The 23,513-nt window shown below is 38.7% G+C and overlaps 1 protein-coding gene across 1 annotated transcript in view; it reads left to right on the top strand.

Moving 5' to 3' along the window:
- SCIN (scinderin) overlaps positions 1–23,513 on the top strand; it is a 79,916-nt gene that overhangs the window by 7,997 nt on the left and 48,406 nt on the right. Inside the window, exons 3-4 of the mRNA XM_073238768.1 lie at positions 1,422–1,583; positions 21,692–21,841. Of these exons, the coding sequence (XP_073094869.1) occupies positions 1,422–1,583; positions 21,692–21,841 (312 nt within the window). The remainder of the gene's footprint in view (positions 1–1,421; positions 1,584–21,691; positions 21,842–23,513) is intronic.

Below are 23,513 nucleotides of genomic sequence, written 5' to 3'. Positions count from 1 at the left end.
GTGCCTTTTGGGCATCAAATATTAAAGACAAATTTAATTTTTAAAATACTGTTAATATTCACAGACTGTGTATTACTTTGATGGTTCCTTCTAAGAAATTAGCCTAAATGTAAAATATGAATCCTCAATCAAAATCTATTCTATATTTTGTCACTTTCTTTTCAGATCACAGAGTTCTTATACTATTTTTTATCAGATCACAAAGTACTTATTTTTTTTAAAGTGAAATGGATAAGAGCATTAATGTATAGATGAAAGCTTATATTTTTTATTAGGTAATACTTATTTGTTCAGTCAAGAAATATGGCAATCTTTGTAAAATTATGGACTAGGGAATCGTTATATATTCCTTAAAATTTGTGGTTATAAGTGTCCTGAACAAAGCCTTTTTGTTCATGAGGGCCTTTTCCTAGAAAATGGTGAGATTTTAAAGTCAATGGAAGTTTAAAGAATGTGCTAATGATTATATTTGCAATTTAACTTCTTTCTTTTATTTATTGTCTGTTTATATAATAAACTTGAAAGTTAGGTAAGTTTAGAGGTTTCTTAGACTACAATTTTTTTATCATTTATCATGGGAGACCTTGGAACAATAAATTACAGATTTGTTTGCACTGCATCTTTATTATGCACATACCTCATAATTGTGGCAATAAATAAAGATTATTGTTTCTAACATTTAATTATGAAAAAAACTGAAATGGTAAAAGCTGATTTCAAATAATTCAAGAAGATGTACTTGATATAGTTGATATTTTTTCTTCATCATTTAATTGAATGCAGTTCTGTATTTTGTTTGGTTTTGTTTGGGGATATGCGACCAAATTTAGAGTATAAATACTGCCATGTTTAGCAAACTCTTTTTGCCAAATAAATAAAGACAGTTGATTTTTAAAATGTAGCCACATGGACCATAAATAGGAGCAGCCCATAACCAGTAGCACTCAGCTCTCTGTCCTCACACCATGTTAGTGGAGTGTGAGGGCGCCTAGTTCTCTGGGCACTCCTCATCTGGATTTGTTATGTCTCTTCTCCAATCTCCCCATCACCTTCTTCCCTGAAATCATCGTCTGCCTTCTCACTCAAAGACTGAGAGTCATGAGCTCCCAAAGGACCAAGCTATGGCTTCTTGCTTGTAAGCAGCAGGTTTATTGTCTGAAGGCTCTCAGTAAATATTGGCAATATTACGCTGAGTGCTCAAACAGCAAGGACAAAGAACCTGAAAATGTAGAATATGAAAACCTGTTGATTTGCCAAGGAATTCTCTTCTGCACATTTAATTTTTCACATGCACTCAGGAGCTATTTTATCTTGTCCTAACAGGTGGGTTGGGCATAAACACCTGTGGTTTTTTGCACTTGCCATGTCTACTTAGAAGCCTCGTGTTTTGTTTTCTTTTCTGTCCCCTTCCCACTGTTCAGTCTGGAGGTGTGGCATCTGGACTAAATCATGTTCTCACAAATGACCTGACTGCCAAGAGGCTCCTGCATGTGAAGGGTCGGAGAGTGGTCAGGGCCACAGAAGTGCCCCTGAGCTGGGACAGTTTCAACAAGGGTGACTGCTTCATCATTGACCTTGGCACTGTAAGTATCATATACATGTAGTTTAAAGGAAAGTAAATCCATCAAATCAGACGGACATGTCATGGAAGATAATCACTTTTCTACACACTAGAAAGAGGTCATATTTATGAGGGAGGTAATCATATCATATGAGTAATTGGCAAACATTTAAATGACACATTAAGTGGGACTTCAGAATTTTTTGTTTTCTTTGACAGGTTTAGAATAGAGTGGTGATTTACTTCTTCCTGTCAGACAATAGTGTCTTGCCAATGGGTTTTAGCCCCGGGTAAGTTTGTTATGTATTCAATGTGACCAAAGAAATTGACAGCAGGACGTTCTTTGGGGTGAAAGGGTTTATTACCTGGCTTGTTATACTGGTGGTAGGTCGAGCACTAGCATCTCTGCCTCCAGGCGGAGCACCAGGCTAAGCTCTCTATATAGCACAATAATGGCTTATTGCCTAAAGGTGTGGAAGTGGTAGCCTAGCAACAGGCCAGTTACATCATCAGGTGGTTTAAGTTCAGTGAGGATCCTGGCCATAGGAACCCCAACTTCCCCACACTCCACCCCTCCAGGATTCTCGCCTTACAATCTACGTGCTTTCAATCTTCCACAATCGTCCCTGTGTGAGAAAGCAAGAGCACTGTAAATGGATTCCATAATAGCAACAGAGGATAACAACAACTTAGAGATAATAACAAAAATTATAATAATCCTCAAGCCAGAGGAGATTACTAATAACAAAAATTATAATAATCCTCAAGTCAGAGGAAGTTCCGAATCCACAAAGACTTTAGGGGCGATAAGGGAGTGACTCCCTAGGATCTGATGTGCATTTTGTAATCTCTGCCTCAAGGCAGGCTGCACTGTCAGGGAAGACAGCTTTCCCATCTCTGATTCCGACAGAACAATACCTTCCACCCCTCAGTCCCACAGATGCAGGAGCCAAGCTAATATTGACTCCAAGGCTTCTGCCTAAACCAGGAGCCCAAATCCACCAGCTCAGCCTGAGTATAGGGGTGGACCATAGAGTGCTCCACGACCTGGGTAGGGGGCTGCTCCTCTCCTTGGGGAACTTTCAGCTGCTGGGTCTTTATTTTCTTTACAACCACTGGGCGTGCTTTCAGTACAGGAGGTGCCAGTGCCTCTGGCACCACCCCTTCATCCTTCTCCAGCTCCTCCATTTCTGGGACTGATGGCACCTTTCTCTCCCTTTCCCTAGTTCCTCCTCTGCTACAACCTTTACCTTTTCTACTGTGCCTCGCAGCAATGCTACCTGTCTTCAGAAGGCCTCTTACCTTCAGCTCAATGCTTCGCAGCTGACGTTTTTGTGCCACCTCCACCTGTGCTTCCCTCAGGAGTTAGTCTTTATCCTTGATGGCCTCTTCCTCCTCCAGAACACCTGGCAGCTCTGCCCACTTGTCTCCAATGGCACCTTGCTGCCGGCACTCTCATGCTGCCTCCTCTCGTATCAATGCTATCTCTTCCTTCAGGGAATCCACAGAAGTTTGCAGCTCTCGTTCTTATGCCACCTCCTCTCGCATCAATGTCATTTCTCTCCTCAGGGAATCCACAGAAGTTTGCAGTTCATGTTCTCGTGCTGCCTCTTGCATCAATGCCATTTCCCACCTCAGGGAATCCACAGAAGCTAGCAGCTCATATTCTCATGCCGCCATTTCTTGGGTCTCCTCTGTAGACTTTTTCAAGACTGTAAGAAGCAGCCAACCCACAGTCCCCACTGCCTCACAGGCACTCTCCTTCTCAAAGGATCTGATTACTATACCAAGGGCCACCCCTACTGCCTCAGGTGTCACTTTCACTTGCCTCCAGTCCTGGGGTGGAGGGCCCAGTCCTCTAGGAGGCAAGCCACCTCAGACCACATACCCATTGGGAGATGATCCACTGTTTCCCCATTCACAGGGGCAGCCCATTGAAGCACTCCTCCCATAAAGGCTGCTTGTCTTTTTCCTTGGTCAACAATGAGCCCTCCTGACTTTTGCCAATTGTCTTGCCAATGGGTTTCTGCCCCGGGCAAGTTTGCTGTGTATTTAATGTGACCAAAGAAATTGACAGCACAGAGAAAGGAAACCTCAATTAAAGATGGCAGCATGAGAGGTGAGACAAAGGCTTCCTCCTAAAACTGCATATAATACAAAAATATAATTAATACAACTAACTCTGAGAGCAATAGGAGAGAGGACTGTGCCAGAATGCATACACCTGGAGAAAAGAGCAGACTTCATGAAACAGGTTAACATACCAAAGCTGTTACCCAGCGGGACCCAAGCCCCTCCCCCACCCCAACTCACTGGCTGGAGGAAGAGAAATGGAGCAGGGAGGGAGTTGAGGCCTGGAACTGCTGAATACCTAACTCAAGAGATCTGCGCTGGGAGTATAAACCTCCATTTCATGGTGATTTCATAATACCCTCATGATTATGGGGTTGGAAAGGCAGAGTTCCTGGGGAGACTGGGATTCCAGCTGCTTGTGGAAAGCAGGGATCCATATCCAGCTGCTCTGGGACAAAAGCTTATACCTGTGTGCTGGGCCCACTGGTTCAGGCAGTGGAGACAGGCATAGCAGCCTGGAAGCAGGGAACAGCTCTTTCCTCCCCTCCTCAGGCATCAATACTGCTCCCCTGCCACCCCAATATTGCTTCAGGGGCTGAGCAGCTCCAGAATAGAGCTTCTGGACACTAGAGGGTGCCATATACAAACACCAAAGGAACCTTGTCCAGAGTAAAATTATTAATACAACTCCTGAGAAAGATTTAAATGCCATGGACCTTGTGACTCTTCCTTAAAGTGGGTTCAAAATAAAAATCATTAACATGCTAATGGAGGTACAGAAAGATATCCAAAAACTCAGGAATTAATTCCAGTTGGAGATTCAATTGTTGAAGAACACAATGGAGGGTATTAAAAGCAGGTTGGATGCAGTGGAGGATATGATAAATGAAATAGAAATCAGAGAAGAGGAATACAAAGAAGCTGGGGCACACAGAGAAAAAACGATCTCCAAGAATGAAAGAATATTGAGAGAACTGTGTGACCAACCAAACGGAACAATATTCGCATTATAGGGATACCAGAAGAAGAAGAAGAAGAGAGAGAAAGGGATAGAAGGTGTCTTGGAGGAGGTAATTGCTGAAAACTTCCCCAATCTGGGGAAGGAGATAGTCTCTCAGGTCATAGAGCTCCACACATCTCCCAACACAAGGGACCCAAGGAAGACAACACCAAGACATATAGTAATTAAAATGGCAAAGATCAAGGATAAAGACAGACTATTAAAAGCAGTTAGAGAGAGAAATAAGATCACATACAAAGGAAAGTCCATCAGGCTAACATCAGACTTCTCAGCAGAAACCTTACAGGCCAGAAGGGAGTGGCATGATATATTTAATGCCATGAAGCAGAAGGGCCTGGAACCAAGATTACTTTATCCACAAGATTATCATTTAAATTTGAAGGAGGGATTGAACAATTTCCAGATAAGCAAAAGCTTAGAGAATTTACCTCCCACAAACCATCTCTACAGTCTATTTTGGAGGGACTGCTATAGATGGAAGTGTTCCTAAGGTTTAATAGCTGTCACCAGAGGAAATAAAACCACAGTAAAGAAAGTAGAACACCTAATTACTAAGCACATACAAAATTAACTATCCCCAAAGTCAATCAAGGGATAGACAAACAGTACAGAATATGATACCTAATATATAAAGAATGGAGGAGAAAGAAAAAGGAGGAGAAAAAGAAAAGAACCTTTAGATTGTGTTTGTAATAGCATATTAAGTGAGTTAAGTTAGACTCTTAGATAGTAAGGAAGTTAACCTTGAACTTTTGGTAACTACGAATCTAAAGCCTGCGATGCAGTAAGTACATACCTATTGACAATCACCCTAAATGTAAATGGACTGACATTTACATATATCAAAAGACAAAGAGTCACTGAATGGATAAAAAAACAAGACCCATCTATATGCTGCCTGTAAGAGACTCACTTCAAACCCAAAGACATACACAGACTAAAAGTCAAGGGATGGAAAAAGATATTTCATGCAACTAACAGAGAGAAAAAAGCAGGAGTTGCAGTACTTGTCTCAGACAAAGTAGACTTCAAAACAAAGAAAGTCACAAGAGACAAAGAAGGACATTACAAAATGATAAAGGGATCAATCCAACAAGAATATATAACCATTATAAATATCTATGCTCACAACAGAGGATCACCTACATATGTGAAACAAATACTAACAGAATTAAAAGGGGAAATAGAATGCAATGCATTCATTCTAGGACACTTCAACACTCCAGTCACTCTGAAGGACAGATTAACCAGACAGAAAATAAGTAAAGACACAGAGGTACTGAACAACACATTAGAACAGATGGACCTAACAGACATCTACAGAACACTGCAACCAAACCCAGCAGAATACACATTCTTCTCAAGTGCACATGGAACTTTTTCAAGAATAGATCATATACTAGGCCACAAAAAGAACCTCAGTAAACTCAAAAAGATTGAAATTATACCAACCAGTTTCTCAGACCACAAAGGTATGAAACTAGGAACAAATTACACTAAGAAAATGAAAAATCCCACAAACACCTGGAGGCTTCACAACATGCTCCTAAATAACCAGTGGATCAATGACCAAATAAAAACAAAGATCAAGCAATATATAGAGACAAACAACAATAATTCAACACCACAACATCTGTGGGACTCAGCCAAGGCCGTGCTAAGAGGAATGTATATCACAATACAGGCCTACCTCAGTAGAGAAGAACAATCCCATAAAAGCAGTCCGAACTCACAATTAATGAAACTAGAAAAAGAAGAACAATTGAGGGCCAAAGTCAGTAGAAGGAGGGACATAATAAAGATTAGAGCAGAAATAAATAAAATTGAGAAGAATAAAACAATAGAAAGAATCAATGAAAGCAAGAGCTGGTTCTTCAAGAAAATAAATAAAATAGATAACCCCCTAGCCAGACTTATCAAGAAAAAAAGAGAGACTACAGACATAAACAGAATCAGAAATGAGAAAGGAAAAATCACTAAGGACACCACAGAAATACAAAGAATTGTTAGAGAATACTATGAAAAATTATATGCTAGTGAACTGGATAACCTAGGAGAAGTGGACAGCTTTCTAGAAAAATACAGCCTTCCAAGACTGACAAAGGAAAAAACAGAAAATATGAACAGACCAATTATCAGCAACAAAATTGAACTGGTAATCAAAAAACTACCTAAGAACAAAAACCTGAACCAGATGGCTTCGCTGCTGAATTTTATCAAACATTTAGTGAAGACCTAATACCCATTCCTTAAAGTTTTCCAAAGAGTAGCAGAAAAGGGAATACTTCCAAACTCATTCTAAGAGGCCAGCATCACTCTAATACCAAAACCAGGTAAAGACACCACAAAAAAAGGAAATTACAGACCAATATCCCTGATGAACATAGATGCAAAAATACTCAACTAAATATTAGCAAACAGAATTAAAAAATACATCAAAAAGATCATCCATCATGATCAAATAGGACTTATTCCAGGCATGCAAGGATGGTGCAACATTCGAAAATCTATCAACATCATCCACCACATCAACAGAAAGGAGGACAAAAATCATATGAACATCTCCATACATGCTGAAAAAGCATTTGACAAAATTCAACACCCATTCATGATAAAAAGTCTCAACAAAATGGGTATAGAGGGCAAGTACCTCAACATAATAAAGGCCATATATGACAAACCCACAGCCAACATCATACTTAACAGCAAAAAGCTGAAAGCTTTTCCTTTAAGATCAGGAACAAGACAAGGATGCCCACTTTCCCCACTTCTATTCAACATAGTTCTGGAGGTCATAGCCACGGCAATCAGAGAACACAAAGAAATAAAAGGCATCCAGATTGGCAAGAAAGAATTTAAACTGACCTGTTTGCAGATGACATGATATTGTACATAGAAATCCCTAAAGAATCCACTCCAAAACTACTAGATCTAATAATTGAATTCGGCAAAGTTGCAGGATACAAAATTAATACACAGAAATCTGTGGCATTCCTATACACTAACAATGCACTAACAGAGAGAGAAATCAAGAAAAAAATTCCATTCACAATTGCATCAAAAAGAATAATATATCTAGGTATAAACCTAACGAAGGAAGTGAAAGATCTATATCCTGAAAACTACGAGACACTGTTAAGAGAAATTAAAGAAGATACCAATAAATAGAAACACATCCCATGCTCATGGATAGGAAGAATTAATATTGTCAAAATGGCCATCCTGCCTAAAGCAATCTATAGATTCAATGCAATTCCTATCAAAATACCAATAGCATTCTTCAATGAACTAGAGAAAATCATTCTAAAATTCATATGGAATCACAAAAGACCTCGAATAGCCAAAGCAATTCTGAGAAGGAAGAATAAAGCTGGGGGCATTACACTCCCCAACTTCAAGCTCTACTACAAAGCCACAGTAATCAAGACAATTTGGTACTGGCACAAGAACAGGCCCATAGAGCAATGGAACAGACTAGAGAGCCCTGAGATAAATCCAACCATATATGGTCAATTAATATATGATAAAGGAGCCATGGATATACAATGGGGAAATGACAGCCTCTTCAACAGCTGGTGTTGGCAAAACTGGACAGCTACATGCAAGAGAATGAAACTGGATAACTGTTTAACCCCATATACAAAAGTAAACTGAAAATAGATCAAAGACTTGAATGTAAGTCATGAAACCATAAAACTCATAGAAGACAACGTAGGCAAACATCTGAATATAAGCATGAGCAACTTCTTCCTGAACACATCTCCTCGAGCAAGGTAAACAAAAGCAAAAATGAACTCATGGGACCACATCAAACTAAAAAGTTTCTGTACAGCCAAGGACACCATCAACAGAACAAAAAGGCTTCCTACAGTATGGGAGAATATATTTGTAAATGATATATCCAACAAGGGGTAAACATCCAAAATATATAAAATACTTACATGCTTCGACACCCAAAAAGCAAATAACCCAATTAAAAATTGGGCAGAGGATATGAAGAGACAGTTCTCCAAAGAAGAAATTCAGATGGCCAACAGACACATGAAAAGATGCTCCTCATCACTAATCATCAGGGAAATGCAAATTAAAACCACAATGAGATGCCACCTCACACCAGTGAGGATGGACAGCATCAAAAAGATTAAGAACAACAAATGCTGGGAGGATGCAGAGAAAGGGGAACCCTCCTACACTGCTGGTGGTAAGGTAAGTAGTTCAACCATTGTGGAAAGCAATGTGGAGGTTCCTCAAAAAACTAAAAATAGAAATACCATTTGACCCCGGAATCCCACTCCTTGGAATTTACCCAAAGAATACAACTTCTCAGATTCAAAAAGACATATGCACCCCTATATTTATTGCAGTACTATTTACAATAGACAAGATATGGAAGCAACGTAAGTGTCCGTCAGTAGATGAATGGATAAAGAAGAGGTGGTACATATATACAATGGAATTTTATTTGGCCATAAGAAAGAAGCAAATTCTACCATTTGCAACAACATGGATGGACCTGGAGGACATTATGCTCAGTGAAATAAGCCAGGCAGAGAAAGACAAATGCCAAATGATTTCCCTCATTTGTGGAGTATAACAATGAAGCAAAACTGAAGGAACAAAATAGCAGCAGACTTAGAGACCTCCAGGAATGAATTAGTGGTTACCAAAGGGGAGGGGCTTAGAAGGGTGGGTGGGGAGGGAGGGAGAAGGGGATTGAGGGGTAGTATGTTTAGTACACATGGTGTGGGGGATCATGGGGTGAACAGTGTAGCACAGAGAAGGCACATAGTGTATCTGTGCATCTTACTACACTGATGGTCAGTGACTGCATTGGGGTATGGGTGGGGGACTTGATAATATGGGTAAATGTAGTAACCACATTGTTTTTTCATGTGAAACCTTCATAAGATTGTATATCAATCGTACCTTAATAAAAATAAATAAAGGAAGATAGGGAGGGAGGACCCTCAAGATGACTTGGGCACTCAGAGAAGATGGTGGGATTTGTACTTATTCATCTTTGAAGGATGGGAAACATGAAGGCAAGGAGGATGGTATTCCAAGCTGGCAGAATGGTGTAAGCGAAAAGGTCTGCATGGGGGGCGGCAGGGTGGGGAACAGAATGTGAGGAGACCAGGCAACTTATAACAACAGGCTCATGCAGGACACGAGATTAGAAAGATGGTTCAAGGCCAAGAATCTGTTCGGCAATGGGGACTTAGTGATAGTTCCAAGTAATAGTTCTGATGCAAGAACACAGGGCTTCAGGAAGATCAGTTGGAGGGTGGCAGGTAGAAGACATTGCCAGGAAGGAAATGAGGTTGAGGGGTGGCTTCCCTATTACCACAGAGAGCTAAATGTCTGTTGCCAATATTGTGTATTTACTGGTTCCTTCTAAATGTGCTGTTTCTTTCTTTAAAAATAAACAACTATGTTGAGGAAAAAAAAAAAGAAATTGACAGCAGAACATTATTTGGGGTGAAAGGATTTATTACCCGGCTTGTTCTGTTGCAGTAGGTCGAGCACTAGCGTCTCTGCTTCTGCACAGAGAGCACTGGGCCGAGCTCTCTATATAGCGCAATAATAGCTTATTGCCTAAAGGTGTGGAAGCGGTAGCCTAGCAACAGGCCAGTTACATCATCAGGTGGTTTAAGTTCAGTGAGGATCCTGGCCATAGGAACCCCAACTTTCCCACAAACAGAAATTGTATAGTTTGTAATACATTTCCCCTTCTCCCTGAACAGAGCTTCCTCTATTTATTTTTGTCCCTGTGTGTGGGAAAACATTGCTTGAGGGGGAAATTGATTCCCCCAGAAAGCAAAGGCTCTAGATTCTAAAATGAACATAGGATCAGTCTCAATAGCCTGTCTTACAAGTTTGGGGAGAATATTTTAGCATATATACACACACATATACGAACACCATACTTTTTCACACTTCTTAATTGTCTTAGAGTTATTAGAAGAAAAGGCCCAAGTATAAGTATCAATTATCATCTTCATGGGATGGGCAATATTTGACTTATGTTTTCTTCTAGGAAAAGAGGCCCTTCTAATACCAGGTGTACTTACTAATCATTATTATCAAGACAAAGAAGCATTATTGCAAGATTTTGTGCTAGACTCTAGTAGATAGGATTTAAGTTTTGTCTTTAAAACTTTGTGAAGTTTTAAAAATAGAAAAAAGGGCATTCCTTACCACTGAAAACCCATAACAAAGGTACAGAAGCACATTCATGATGTCCTCCTCTTCCGTCTGCTTATTATTTGCATGACAATCCATATATCAGCATTCAAATCATTTTCCTAATATTTGTGGGCTGGACATTGCACAGAGACTTGATCTGACCTGTACTGCTTCAGTTAGCCCAAGGCTTGGAGTAGCTGTGGGACTTGCTCAAATTTAGGTAGCCTGCAAATAATGAAGCCAGGATTAGATGCTAGGTGTTTCTGATTCCCACCTAAGCATTTTGTTTTACTGCCTCTCCTTAAGCAGTACTTTGAGTGAAAGCATCAGATAGATGCCAAAAGATTTTGTTCCATATGTATCAAGAAGGGACAGTGAGGATTTTGAAAATGGAGCTACATAGTCAAAGTTCTATTTAAGCAATATTAATTTGGCAACAGCACAGAGATTAAATGTGCTCAGGTTATAAGCTTGTCTGCACAACTGAGATCATAATGTTAATGCCCAAAGTAGAATTCTCACTGTTACACTTAGTTGTCGGCCCCCAAAATGGCAGTACTCCTGCCTTGAATTGCACAATCAATTTTTTGGAAAAATCCTTTCAATTTTAAAAGCTAAACCATTCCCCTGAACAAGCTTTAGTCCTGACCTTCAGGTCTAGGCAGAAAACATACTATTCTCTCTCTGTTTCTTCAACCAGAATCACTATTTATATAAATAGATGCCCTCATATATCATCAAACCACACAGTTCCAAAACAGCTATAACATTCCATGTCTCTCAAAGTCTATGCACAATAATTAATTGTCTATCTTAGAACTCTATCTCAATAACTTACATTTTATAGCTTTATCCCTTTGTAATTTATGAAGTATTTTTACATGTAAGATAGTATTTCTTTCTTAGAAAAAGAGGACCTCAGTTTTCATCCAAGTTTACTTCAATTTCAGGTTCTCATTTATAAAAGTCAGGTATTTAGCTAGATCTCTAGGACCCCTAAGCAAGAGAGAAGACACTCCCATTGATAACTGCAATTTATCACTGCCATTACTTGAAAAGACTTCTTTTCTTAAAAAAATGTTTTTTATGGTAATGTAATTGCCCCACAAAATGAAATATCTATATCACTAGTAGCTTTCAATTCAGCTTTCCAACTATCTACTACTCTGTGATCTTGAGCAAGTTCTAACTAATCCAAGCCTAAACTTCCTCGTTTATTTTTTTCATTTTGACTCTGACTTATGATCTTATTTCTAACCTTAGCTGGCTGTGATTCAGTCTCATCTGACAGAGTCACATCTGAAAATGGCAGTAATCATCCCGGTTTCACAAGAGGGAAAAAAAGCCTTAGAAATTGTGAGGACATCACTTGCATTAATATAGGTTGAGTGGAACCTGGGAGAGGACCTAGGTGTTTCTATTCTTAGTTCACTACACTAAGCTAGCTTGGTGGTATTCAAGATGGCATGGCCCTGTAACAGTATGTTTTATAACAGTTTCAGAATCTACAGAGTTCAGAACCGATTATATCCTATCTGGCTTAGAATCTACTGCAAGTGGTATTAATAATGAAATCATTTATCATTTTGTTGAACAAATATTAATTGAGTTTTCACAATGGGAGAGAAATTTAGGTGCTGTGGTAGACAGATCGTAGTTCTGGTGACATACGCTCTCTTCCCATAGGTAATGTCTGTCCATGTGAATATGACCCACAAATCCAGGCTCGCTAAATAGGGACAGAGACTTTATTGTAAGGTTCAAGGACATTCATTCATTTAATAGTAAATTATCTTTGTTTTATATAGTTAATTATCTGTAATAGCTTTTAAGTTGTCTCCTGCTCTCATGCCTAATGAGAGACATTTGGCATGATTTTGTTGCAGGGTTACTTGGGTTTGATGATCTCTCATGTTGTGGAAGCTTCCTACAACCCAGAGGGATACCCTAAGTAGGAGTCAAACATTGGACTTCCCATGTATGGGACAAACACCCACATAATTTCTCTTTCTATTACCAACTCTCTACTGTAATATTTTAATAGCAGTTATTGAGTTAATTATTTCATGACAGCTTTCTGCATTAGAGCGCACAAACTGAAGCCAGTGCAGTTCCTTCCAGTTTGTTTTGTTAGTCAGGCATGAAAAAGGTGAGTTTGACATTGAAAGCTGCCATCCAGCTAAAGCCAGCTGGCCAACTGGTTATGGATATAACTTAACTCTGTATTTTGATTATGTTTGTGGGAAGTCAGCTTTTTGATAAATAATCACTATCATCACAGTCACATATCATATGATATGCCATACATCTTAGAAACATTTGCTACTACAGGGTTTTAGACTATAATAAATATCCGGGGAGCATGAGAATGTAACCTCCCTAACTAAGGCATCAGATTGTAAAATTACCCACTTAATCGCTTTGGAAGTTACAAAAGTCATACACATTTTAGGAGATGATTTTGATAGGTTCTCTTACATAAAGTGTATTTTCAGAAAGTAATTTGGAATGTGTCTAGATCTTCGCAATTTGTAATTCACTGAGTCTTTAGAAATTTCTTTTGGACTATACATTTGAAGGTTAATGAATTTATTAATTGTTATTTTTCCACAATTTTTAAAGATATGAGGTAGTTGTGGAAATGAATAGCATCACATCTAAATATACTGCAACAAAGCATTAGTAAATACAGAATGTGAATGATAATGAAAAACATTTGGCATGTGAAACTACCTCTTTTAGAAATCTACAGGGAGCAGCTGCCTGTGGAGAATGAGACCTCACAGAAGCAGGGATTTCTGTGCTGAGTCCTACTCGTGCTGCTCTGCGTGTTCTGTTTCCTTGTCAGCCCGTGGGGTCAGTTATGAGCTTTGCTGTGCTCACTTGGCTGTTTTTAGTCTATCCCCCCTCACTGTTCAGTCATGCTGCTCTGACAGAGCGGTCTACACTTCCTCATTCACCCTGCCGTCCTCAGCCCACATTTCCTGGCATTCATTCCCGCTGTTTCTCTGAAACTGTTCTTCCTTCAGGCATCAGTGCCTTCTGCTCAGTCCAGGGAACACTGAACCACGAGCTGCAGTTGACACTGGCAATTGCTCCTCTACTTCAGCCCTCTCCTCCCAGGGCTCCCTGAGTCTCCTCTCTTTCAAGCCACTCTTTCTCTTTCTCCTTCGCATGGTCTTCCTACCCACTCAGGTTTGTTTTCTTCTAAGGATTCTCTTTTGGATGATGGTCCCTTTTTTACATTCTTCCTGTGCACACTCATACTCACTCACCCAAAGCTTCAACTATTTCCCCTCCGATAAACCTCAGTTTGACAGGCTAGCTCAGACTGTTGTCTGAGCTCAAAGTCAGAATTTCAGACTGCCTCCCAGGTATTTCAGCTGGTGTGGATCATGAGAACCTCAAACTCGACAAGTGTAAAGATGGAACTCATCAACCTCACCCTCTCATTCCAAGATGACTTCTCTTGTCCTTATGTGTGGAGCCACCACTCTCTCAAGGCCCTTAAGCCCCAAATCCAGGAGTCACCCTGACAACTGCTCCAGGTGCTGAACCTTCAGTCAGTCACTGTGCTTAGTCTCTTCTACCTCCTAAGTGAATCTTTCCTGTCCTCATCACCAGGATACTGTCTCCCTACCCTGTGAGTGACACTTCCCCTCAAGTCACATGTGCATGTTTCCTTGGCCTAGAACTCTCTCCTCTTCTGCAACTCCTTTTTCAGACAAGCATCCAGTATCATCTCATCCTAAAATATCTGAGCTGGATACTGCCTCTTCGCGATGTGTTTCCTGAACTCTTTCCCCTCTTCTTTCCTTGTCCCACATTGCACACCTTAACTCACATTGTAGAGTTAAGTGATCTTTTAACTTAATTTCCAATCACCACACAGAGGCTTGCCTCTCAGCACTTTCTACACTCCCTATCCATTCACTTGTCCATTTGGTTACTCACCAAATATCTATCTGACCACAGAAAGCATACAGTCTCATGCAGTGTGTGTATAGAGTTGTTCTTTTATTTACCTATTTGTTTATCTATCTATCTATCTGTCTATCTATCTATCTATCTATCTATCTATAATTCAACCTGACTATTGTCAAGCTTCTGTTTCCACAGGAGGGTAAAATATAAAATCATCTTGCCCTATTAAGTGCATTTTGCTTATCATTAAAGCAAACCTACCCACCATCTCCTTTTCCAACCTACCCACCATCTCCTTTTCCTTCCCTCAGATGAGGGAGAGGGCTGAGAATGGAGCCTGCGTCTGGTTTGCCGTCCTCAGCCCTCACTCCTCTCTCACTTTCACTGGGGCATGGTCATTTCACTCCTGGAGTTTTGGCTTTGGCCTCTATCAAAGAGGACAGTGTCCATGACCTCACTTTGGTCTTCTGAAATGCCCCCATAACCACTGCAGGCCCTTTCTGGTTCTGCCCCTACTGCTGCCCCCATTCAGGAAGTTTTGTTTTATTTCCCATGCCCACTGTGGTTGTGAGGACAGTGTCCACATTGTACCAGTACCTATTGGTCCAGCTGCCCGGAAACTGCTCATAGTCATTTCTGCTCTGATGCTCAGGGTCATAGATGAATATAAGACAAATATGTGGAGGGGAAGTGTCCCAAATTCTTCTCAAAGATTCATTGCATCTGATCAAGTTTCCTAGTTCTCTTGTAATCACTTTTCACACTGCTGCCTGCTTCCTGATTCCTACAATATACTCCAGCCCCTAAGGCCAAGACTCTGGTTCTTGCTATGCAAAAACAATTTTCTAGACCGAATACTGACTCCTTTCACCAAAAATCTTTCCTCCAGCAAAATCAAAGGTTATTTTAAATGAAAACCATATTGGCTTTCAGACTTTTGTCTCTGTGATGACTTTAAAATGCTTATTTAAATCTAAACACTTAGCAAAATCTTCTTTCTTCTTGATTAATTTGTCCTTACCCCAAAGTAATGCATTCTACTGGATTTATAAGGGGGAGAGCCTTGAGGTAGTAAGAAAATGTATTGGAAAAAATAAATCTAATCTTAAATCCCTGCAATTTGTGCTACAATGAAAGCAGGGATGAATGGCACTTACTGTATGCTTATTGTGTGCTGGGTTTGTGGAGTAGAGGGATGAAAACCAGAAAGCCTTTAACCTCTAGGTGCTGCCTAATGGTGAGCAACAAAGACACTTGCACAAGTCAAGGTGTGTGATGAGGTAGGATGTGAGAAGTGCTGGAACAGAGGCACGAACACATTGTGATTGGAGAAAGGATGAGGGCACTGGGAAAGGTAACATGCAAGGTATTAGGATTTATCCTTTAATTCTCACTCATGATTTTACATTGGAAATATTGAAAGAAGTTTTAAAAATACTGATGCCTGTGATTTAACCCCTAAAGATTCTGATTTTAAAATTTTGGGATGGGATTTTGGTATAAGTATTTTAAGCCCCTCCCCCAAGTTACTATATTATATAGTGAACATTGACACCAATTTCAATATGGGGAATGTCTGCAGTGTTGGAAAATGCATGGTTATATGTCTGCAGAACAATAAATTAGGCAAAAATAGTTGAGTCAGCAGTTTATGTGGTTGGCAGAAATAGTGTTTGCTAAAATGTCACTATACAATTTCTTTGATTTGCTAAATACTTTGACTAGTTCAGAGAACATAATTTTACCTACTCTTACTGTCACTACAAAAAAAGAATGCTCCAAAAGCTGTCACCTGGGTGACAGGGTGAATGAGGAAGTGTAGACCGCTCTGTCAGAGCAGCATGACTGAACAGTGAGGGGGGATAGACTAAAAACAGCCAAGTGAGCACAGCAAAGCTCATAACTGACCCCACGGGCTGACAAGGAAACAACACGCAGAGCAGCACGAGTAGGACTCAGCACAGAAATCCCTGCTCCTGTGAGGTCTCGTCATTCCATTCATTTTCTATCCTTTTTTTTTCAGAGGTGTTTTTAAAACAGATGTGTATGTTGTTGGAAGATACTGAGTTGGCTTGGCTTTGAACTACAACAAATTAGGAAATTAACATTTGTTTATCCAAAAACTAAAAAAGTCATGTTTTAAAGTTTTAGAATAAAGGTATCTTTATTCCTGGAGTTATCTTAAGAGACAGTATCATATTTATGCTATGCTTAGAGAACCCCAGCCTAGGGGGATATCTGAATGAACTTTTACACTGGGTTTGCTAGATCTAAAGGGAAACTGAACATAGTAAAAATAAAGCCCATAGAAGCAAGGGAGAGGAGAATGTCTGGATTTCCCTTCTCCTATTATAAAGCCTTAGATATATTTACAATAAATAACCTAGAAAAGGACAAAAGAGTAGAAAGCCTATGCTGAATTCTTTGCACGCATAAAGAGTCAACATCACATAGCTGTTTGGGTGCCCCTTTAAGTCAGCTTCTGAAATAGTGCCTTTCAAGGGCATCATTGAGCATTGTTTTATTTTTTTCTCTTATTTTCTGTCCCCAAATTAGGTTTGGCTGCATGTGGTGTTGTACTTGTTAACACTGGCCAGTTTAAAGGAAATTTGAAAAACCTCTAGTTTGCCCCCAGTGTGGTTGTTCCTATACATACCACTCACTTGCTGTGATTTCTTGTTACTGGTGGTCCAAACTAATTGCCAGTAACACATGGTCTTTATTCTCTTAATTCTGCCTTTTCTAGTTATCCAGAGTAATCTCATATCCTTTAAGAGTTGTATATTGCGCATTAATTATAGTTTCACAGACTTCTACTAGAAGGTGCTCATGGGCAATATATTCAACAGATTTTGGCCAAATATTCAGTGGACTTCATTCTGAATCTGAATAACTTCTTGTAATAATATAGAACAACCTTTTAGACACTTTTTAGCTCTAGGTAGAATTTCTTTTTCAGCTCACTCCATCTAAAAACCATTCTGAATTGAATGAAGACTTCCATATTTATAGGGAGTTTTTGTGTACCTTTCCCAAAGTAGTATAGCAGTTAGTGTTGAATTGTTAAATTCCTTAGTATCTTAGAGGGTAAAATAGTTGCCTCTGAAACCATGTTTGCTTACAGTTTTCAGTGTCAAGTATACTTAAATCAGATTTATGAAAGGTTAGTCATCTACGTCCCATAAAAGTATTAGAAATAAAACAATTTATAATGATAACTTCTTGTTTTAATAATATATAACAACGTTTTACATCAATTTAGACACTTTTTAGCTCTAGGTAGAATTTCTTTTTTTCAGCTCACTCCATCTAAAAACCAGCATAAGTTGAATTATAGGAGAGTCTTTCAAGCACAGGGTCAACTAAGTACAACGTTTCCTTGTGCAGAGTGATGAAGTAGCCTTACCCAATTGCCTCTGAATAGAGCAAGTGTTGGGCAGTTTATTAATAGTACTACACACATTTATTTCAGCACAGTAGAGTTCTGTTAAACTGAGATGTTCTAAACACATCATGCACCCATACAGAATATAAATTGCTCACATGTAATGAATCGCTAACATTCTGTTAAAAAATGTGAAGCATGTCTTAATGTGCTACTGCCATAACTGAACAAACTATATTTGTATAAAAAATAATTAGCATTGAAGAAAGGGTTTTTCAATTAATGTATCTCTTTAAACAATTCTGGTTTTTAACAATTTAGCAATTTACAGTTAATGTCCATATGTTATTGAATTTTTTTGTCCGAGTTAGCCACTGAAGATTACGTCTAGTAAATAAGATGTCAGTTTTATAGAAATATCGCAGGGAAATAAGAAAAGATTAAGCATAACGCAAAGCATTCATTTTCATGCTCAGTAAGAAATCTTCTGTAACACTTTCATTAGTGATTGAGTCATCTTTGAGATAAAAAGAAAACTTTTAACAGTTTTGTTTCTTTGAGTATTTCCTAGATGCTGTTGCTATTTTAAAAGTAGAAGCTGTGGTCTCTGAGTAATGGTCAGGAATATTTTTTCCAACTAAATTTATCTGTGAATTGATACTGCACATGAAAATTCCCAACCCAAAGTGACATTATAGACCATATTTTGGGATCTGTGGAATATTGTAAAATGCTACATTAAATAATAATTATGTTAGTAAAATTATCATTATGTACAATCCATGTTTTAAAAACATTTGACCAATCTTCCATGATGCTTTACAGATACTAATAACATTTAGTGTGATTTCGTATAATCTCTAAGTAGATGAGAGGTCATTTATACAACTAAAGGAGGGAGAATATAAACATCTGGTGGCTGATGATATAAACACTGAACAAGTCAGTAATGAAAGTTGCCAATAAGTCTGAGAAAGCTGGAGAGCTAATCTGCTGATCTACTTCTTATATTTCACTGTAACATAAATATTAAAAGTCTGCTTTCTTAGACTTACCGAGAAGATTATCATTTGCAAAATATGGAAAAAAGCAGGAAAAGAATGTGAGCCAAGCACCTAGGTGTGCTCAGCAGAGTAGCTTGCCTGGCTGTGTGTTGGGTAACTAGCTGTTACAGATCCCCTGTGCTTGGAGTGTCCGGCAGGGGTTCTCAGCCCCGCTTGAATGCTGCAATCACCTGGGGAGCAAAAACATGGCTGCCCAGAACACACCTGACGGCCCACGGCCCTAGGGTAGGGCTCAGGTATCTGTTTTTAAAAATTACCTTCCTGCTCCACCACCTGTTTTTATGCTTAGTGCTAGGCCTTGACTGATGCCTGAACCACTTGTTTTCACTCTTTTGTAACTGCTAACCTAGGCATGGCACTCAGATTGCCTCCAAATGGGAGCCTCACGTTCACATGCTTGGCGGTAAACAAAAGGTTAGAGAGGAAACAACCGCACAGCATGTTTTTCATAGAAATGCCCCTTGACCATGTTGAATAACTAGATTAGATTCTAGAGTGAAAGGGATTGCAAGGAATAGTCCTTATTTTGTGTCTTGTAAAGGCTTCAATTCCTAAAATGTACATCTTATTCTTAAAAAGGGATATGGAATAGGTCAGTCAGGGACGTGGTGGAGTGAGGAGTCCGAGAGACTGTCGTGGGGCTATGGGGTGCAGAATTGTGCCCTCAGGGCCTGGAAGAGAGTCTGCCCCACTTTAAGGAGCTGGTAATTTTTGAATGAAGCAATGACTCTGGACTGGAAATGTGTTGCAATAAGAGAAAGGAGCCAGTCTCAATGTTTGGGCCCTTAATTTATTTGCTCTTTTAAAAATTGCAAACACAAGGTCACATCGCCAGGAAGTGGCCACCTGGGTCTGTCTTCTTCACACTTAACTGTTATACTAACCACCTTTCCAAGACTGACGGGATGAAGTGTATGTGGAAACGTATTGAAAACAAGGTGTAGCGTAAACATGTTATTAGCATTCCTTGCCTATGTTTCAATCTCTCCTTTTTAGTTTTCTCTCATACTATCTATTCCCAGCTTAGGTCATAATAGGCAACTAATATCTCTCCTGATCTTTAAAAACTGTATCTTTAAAAACTTTTCCTCTGAGTTCAGAACAGAGTTGATATTTTTGTTTCTATTTAAATGGAACTATATTATTCTGTGGGTTTATTTTATTCGTGATGGTATACATTGGAAAATTTTTCTGCATCAGTAGTTAAACATTTTCCTCAGTTTATAGAATAGTCTGCAGTATCCATAGAATGACATATACATGGCTATGCCTGTGTTAGATACTTGTTTTTGTTTTTGTTTGATTGTTTCTTTTCTTTTATAGGCCATGTTTGAAAATTTCTGTAGTTTAAATTCCTAAAAATGGAATTTCCTAATACTAAAAGCTATTCAATATGATGCCAGACTGCCCTCAAAAAAAGCCAGTGTCAGTTTATAGCACCCAAACAGAGTATGATAATGTCTATTCCTATACCCCCACCAAGCCTGGGTACCATTAAACTTCTGTTTCTTTGTTTTGTTAAACCACTCTTAATGAAGAGAATGATATTTTATTGTTACCTTACATTTGTATCTGTATATCTTCTAAACTCTATCCAAGTCTAAAATATACAATATTTTAATCTAAATGACAGCTAATGTAGTCTGTTTACTTTATAATATATCAGACTGTTGTTCTGTTTTTGTTTTTCTACATTTCTATATTGAAGTATAACTTTGATATTAAGCATCTATTTTTATATGTATCATTATTATATATAACTAGTATCCTCTTATTTAATGTTTAATGTCTTTTCAGTGCCTCACTAACATAATTATATGATAATGAAAACCCTTCTTTTCATGTTTTTTTCCTCCTCTATATGAATAATTTATGAAAATAAATTCCAGACCATGATATTATGGGGTCAAAGGTGTTAACTCTTTATGGCTCCTAATAAAATTTGTTAACTTGCTTTACAAAAGTGTTGTATCGATTTTTATGATCATTAAGACCCTATTACTATAGCTGATTCTTGACTATCTTACCGAAATATGGTAAGTTTATTATTTTACATGTAAGTAATCCATATAAATTTACTTTAAGAAATTGTGGTTAGTGGCTTATATATACAAAAGATGGTGAGATATGTATTTACATTTTCCATGTTTAAAAGATGGTTACTTTATATGTATATAAATGGTTTTATATCTATATAGATGGTTACTTTATATAGATATGTGTGTGTCTTGTGTACTCTTTATATGTAAATGGTTACTCTGTAATGGTTGCTTTATAATGCTAACTGAAAGCATGAAAGAATGAAGTATAAATTAAATATATAAAATCATGTATAACTCAACAATAGGTACATTGTATTTTATTTTTTATATCTTTTGTTTTTTTTCTTAATTCACAGTGAATATTACAACAATGAATATGTGGAGGGGTGAATGTCCTCCACATATTCCTGGGGTGAAAAGATCTGTGTCTTTTAGGAAATTTACCAGTGGTGTGGTTCCTCATGCAACAAGTATGAGCGTCTGAAGGCCAGCCAGGTTGCCATTGGCATTCGGGACAATGAAAGGAAAGGAAGAGCTCAACTAATTGTGGTGGAAGAAGGAAGTGAACCGTTAGAGCTCAAAGAGGTATTGTGACTTGTATTGTTTATTTATTTATTTATTTTTTATTTTGGTATCATTGATCTACAATTACATGAAGGACATTATGTTTACTAGGCTACCCCCTTCACCAAGTCCCTCCCACATCCCCGTTCATAGTCAGTGTCCATCAACATAGTAAGATGCTGTAAAATCACTACTTGTCTTCTCTGTGTTGCACAGCCCTCCCCGTGCCCCACACCCCACATTATACATGCTAATCATAATGCCCCCTTTCTTTTCTTCCCGCCCTTATCCCACCCTTCCCACCCATCCTCCCCAGTCCCTTTCCCTTTGGTAACTATTAGTCCTTTCTTGGGTTCTGTGCTTCTGCTGCTGTTTTGTTCCTTCAGTTTTCTTTTGTTCTTATACTCCACATATGAGTGAAATCATTTGGTACTTGTCTTTCTCCGCCTGGCTTATTTCACTGAGCATAATACCCTCTAGCTCCATCCATGTTGTTGCAAATGGTAGGATTTATTTTTTTCTTATGGCTGAGTAATATAAAAAACATCTTCTTTATCCATTCATCTACGGATGGACATTTAGGTTGCTTCCATATCTTGGCTATTGTAAATAGTGCAGCGATAAACATAAGGGTGCATCTGTCTTTTTCAAACTGGAGTGCTGCATTCTTAGGGTAAATTCCTAGAAGTGGAATTCCTGGGTCAAATGGTATTTCTATTTTGAACATTTTGAGGAACCTCCATACTGCTTTCCATAATGGTTGAACTAATTTACATTCCCACCAGCAGTGTAGGAGGGTTCCCCTTTCTCCACAACCTCGCCAACATTTGTTGTTGTTTGTCTTTTGGATGGTAGCCATCCTTACTAGTGTGAGATAATATCTCATTGTGGTTTTAATTTACATTTCTCTGATGACAAGCGATGTGGAGCATCTTTTCATGTATCTGTTGGCCATCTGAATTTCTTCTTTAGAGAACTGTCTATTCAGCTCCTCTGCCCATTTTTTAATTGGATTATTTGCTTTTTGTTTGTTGAGGTGTGTGAGCTCTTTATATATTTTGGATGTCAACCCTTTATCGGATCTGTCATTTTCGAATATATTCTACCATACTGTAGGATACCTTTTTGTTCTATTGATGGTGTCCTTTGCTGTACAGAAGCTTTTCAGCTTAATGTAGTCCCATTTGTTCATTTTTGCATTTGTTTCCCTTACCCGGGGAGATATGTTCAAGAAGAGGTCACTCATGTTTATGTCTAAGAGATTTTTGCCTATGTTTTCTTCTAAGAGTTTTATGTTTTCATGACTTACATTCAAGTCTTTGATCCATTTCGAATTTACTTTTGTGTATGGGGTTAGACAGTGATTCAGTTTCATTCTCTTACATGTAGCTGTCCAGTTTTGTCAGCACCATCTGTTGAAGAGACTGTCATTTCCCCATTGTATATCCATGGCCCCTTTATCGAATATTAGTTGACCATATATGTTTGGGTTAATGTTTGGAGTCTCTATTCTGTTCCCTTGGTCTGTGGCTCTATTCTTGTGCCAGTACCAAATTGTCTTGATTACTGTGGCTTTGTAGTAGAGCTTGAAGTTGGGGAGTGAGATCCCCCCCACTTTATTCTTCCTTCTCAGGATTGCTTTAGCTATTCGGGGTCTTTGGTGTTTCCATATGAATTTTTGAACTATTTGTTC

The sequence above is a fragment of the Manis javanica genome, chromosome 6, assembly GCF_040802235.1.
Source record: "Manis javanica isolate MJ-LG chromosome 6, MJ_LKY, whole genome shotgun sequence".
NCBI classification, from domain to species: domain Eukaryota; kingdom Metazoa; phylum Chordata; class Mammalia; order Pholidota; family Manidae; genus Manis; species Manis javanica.
This window is presented reverse-complemented; position numbering and strand designations above follow the sequence as displayed.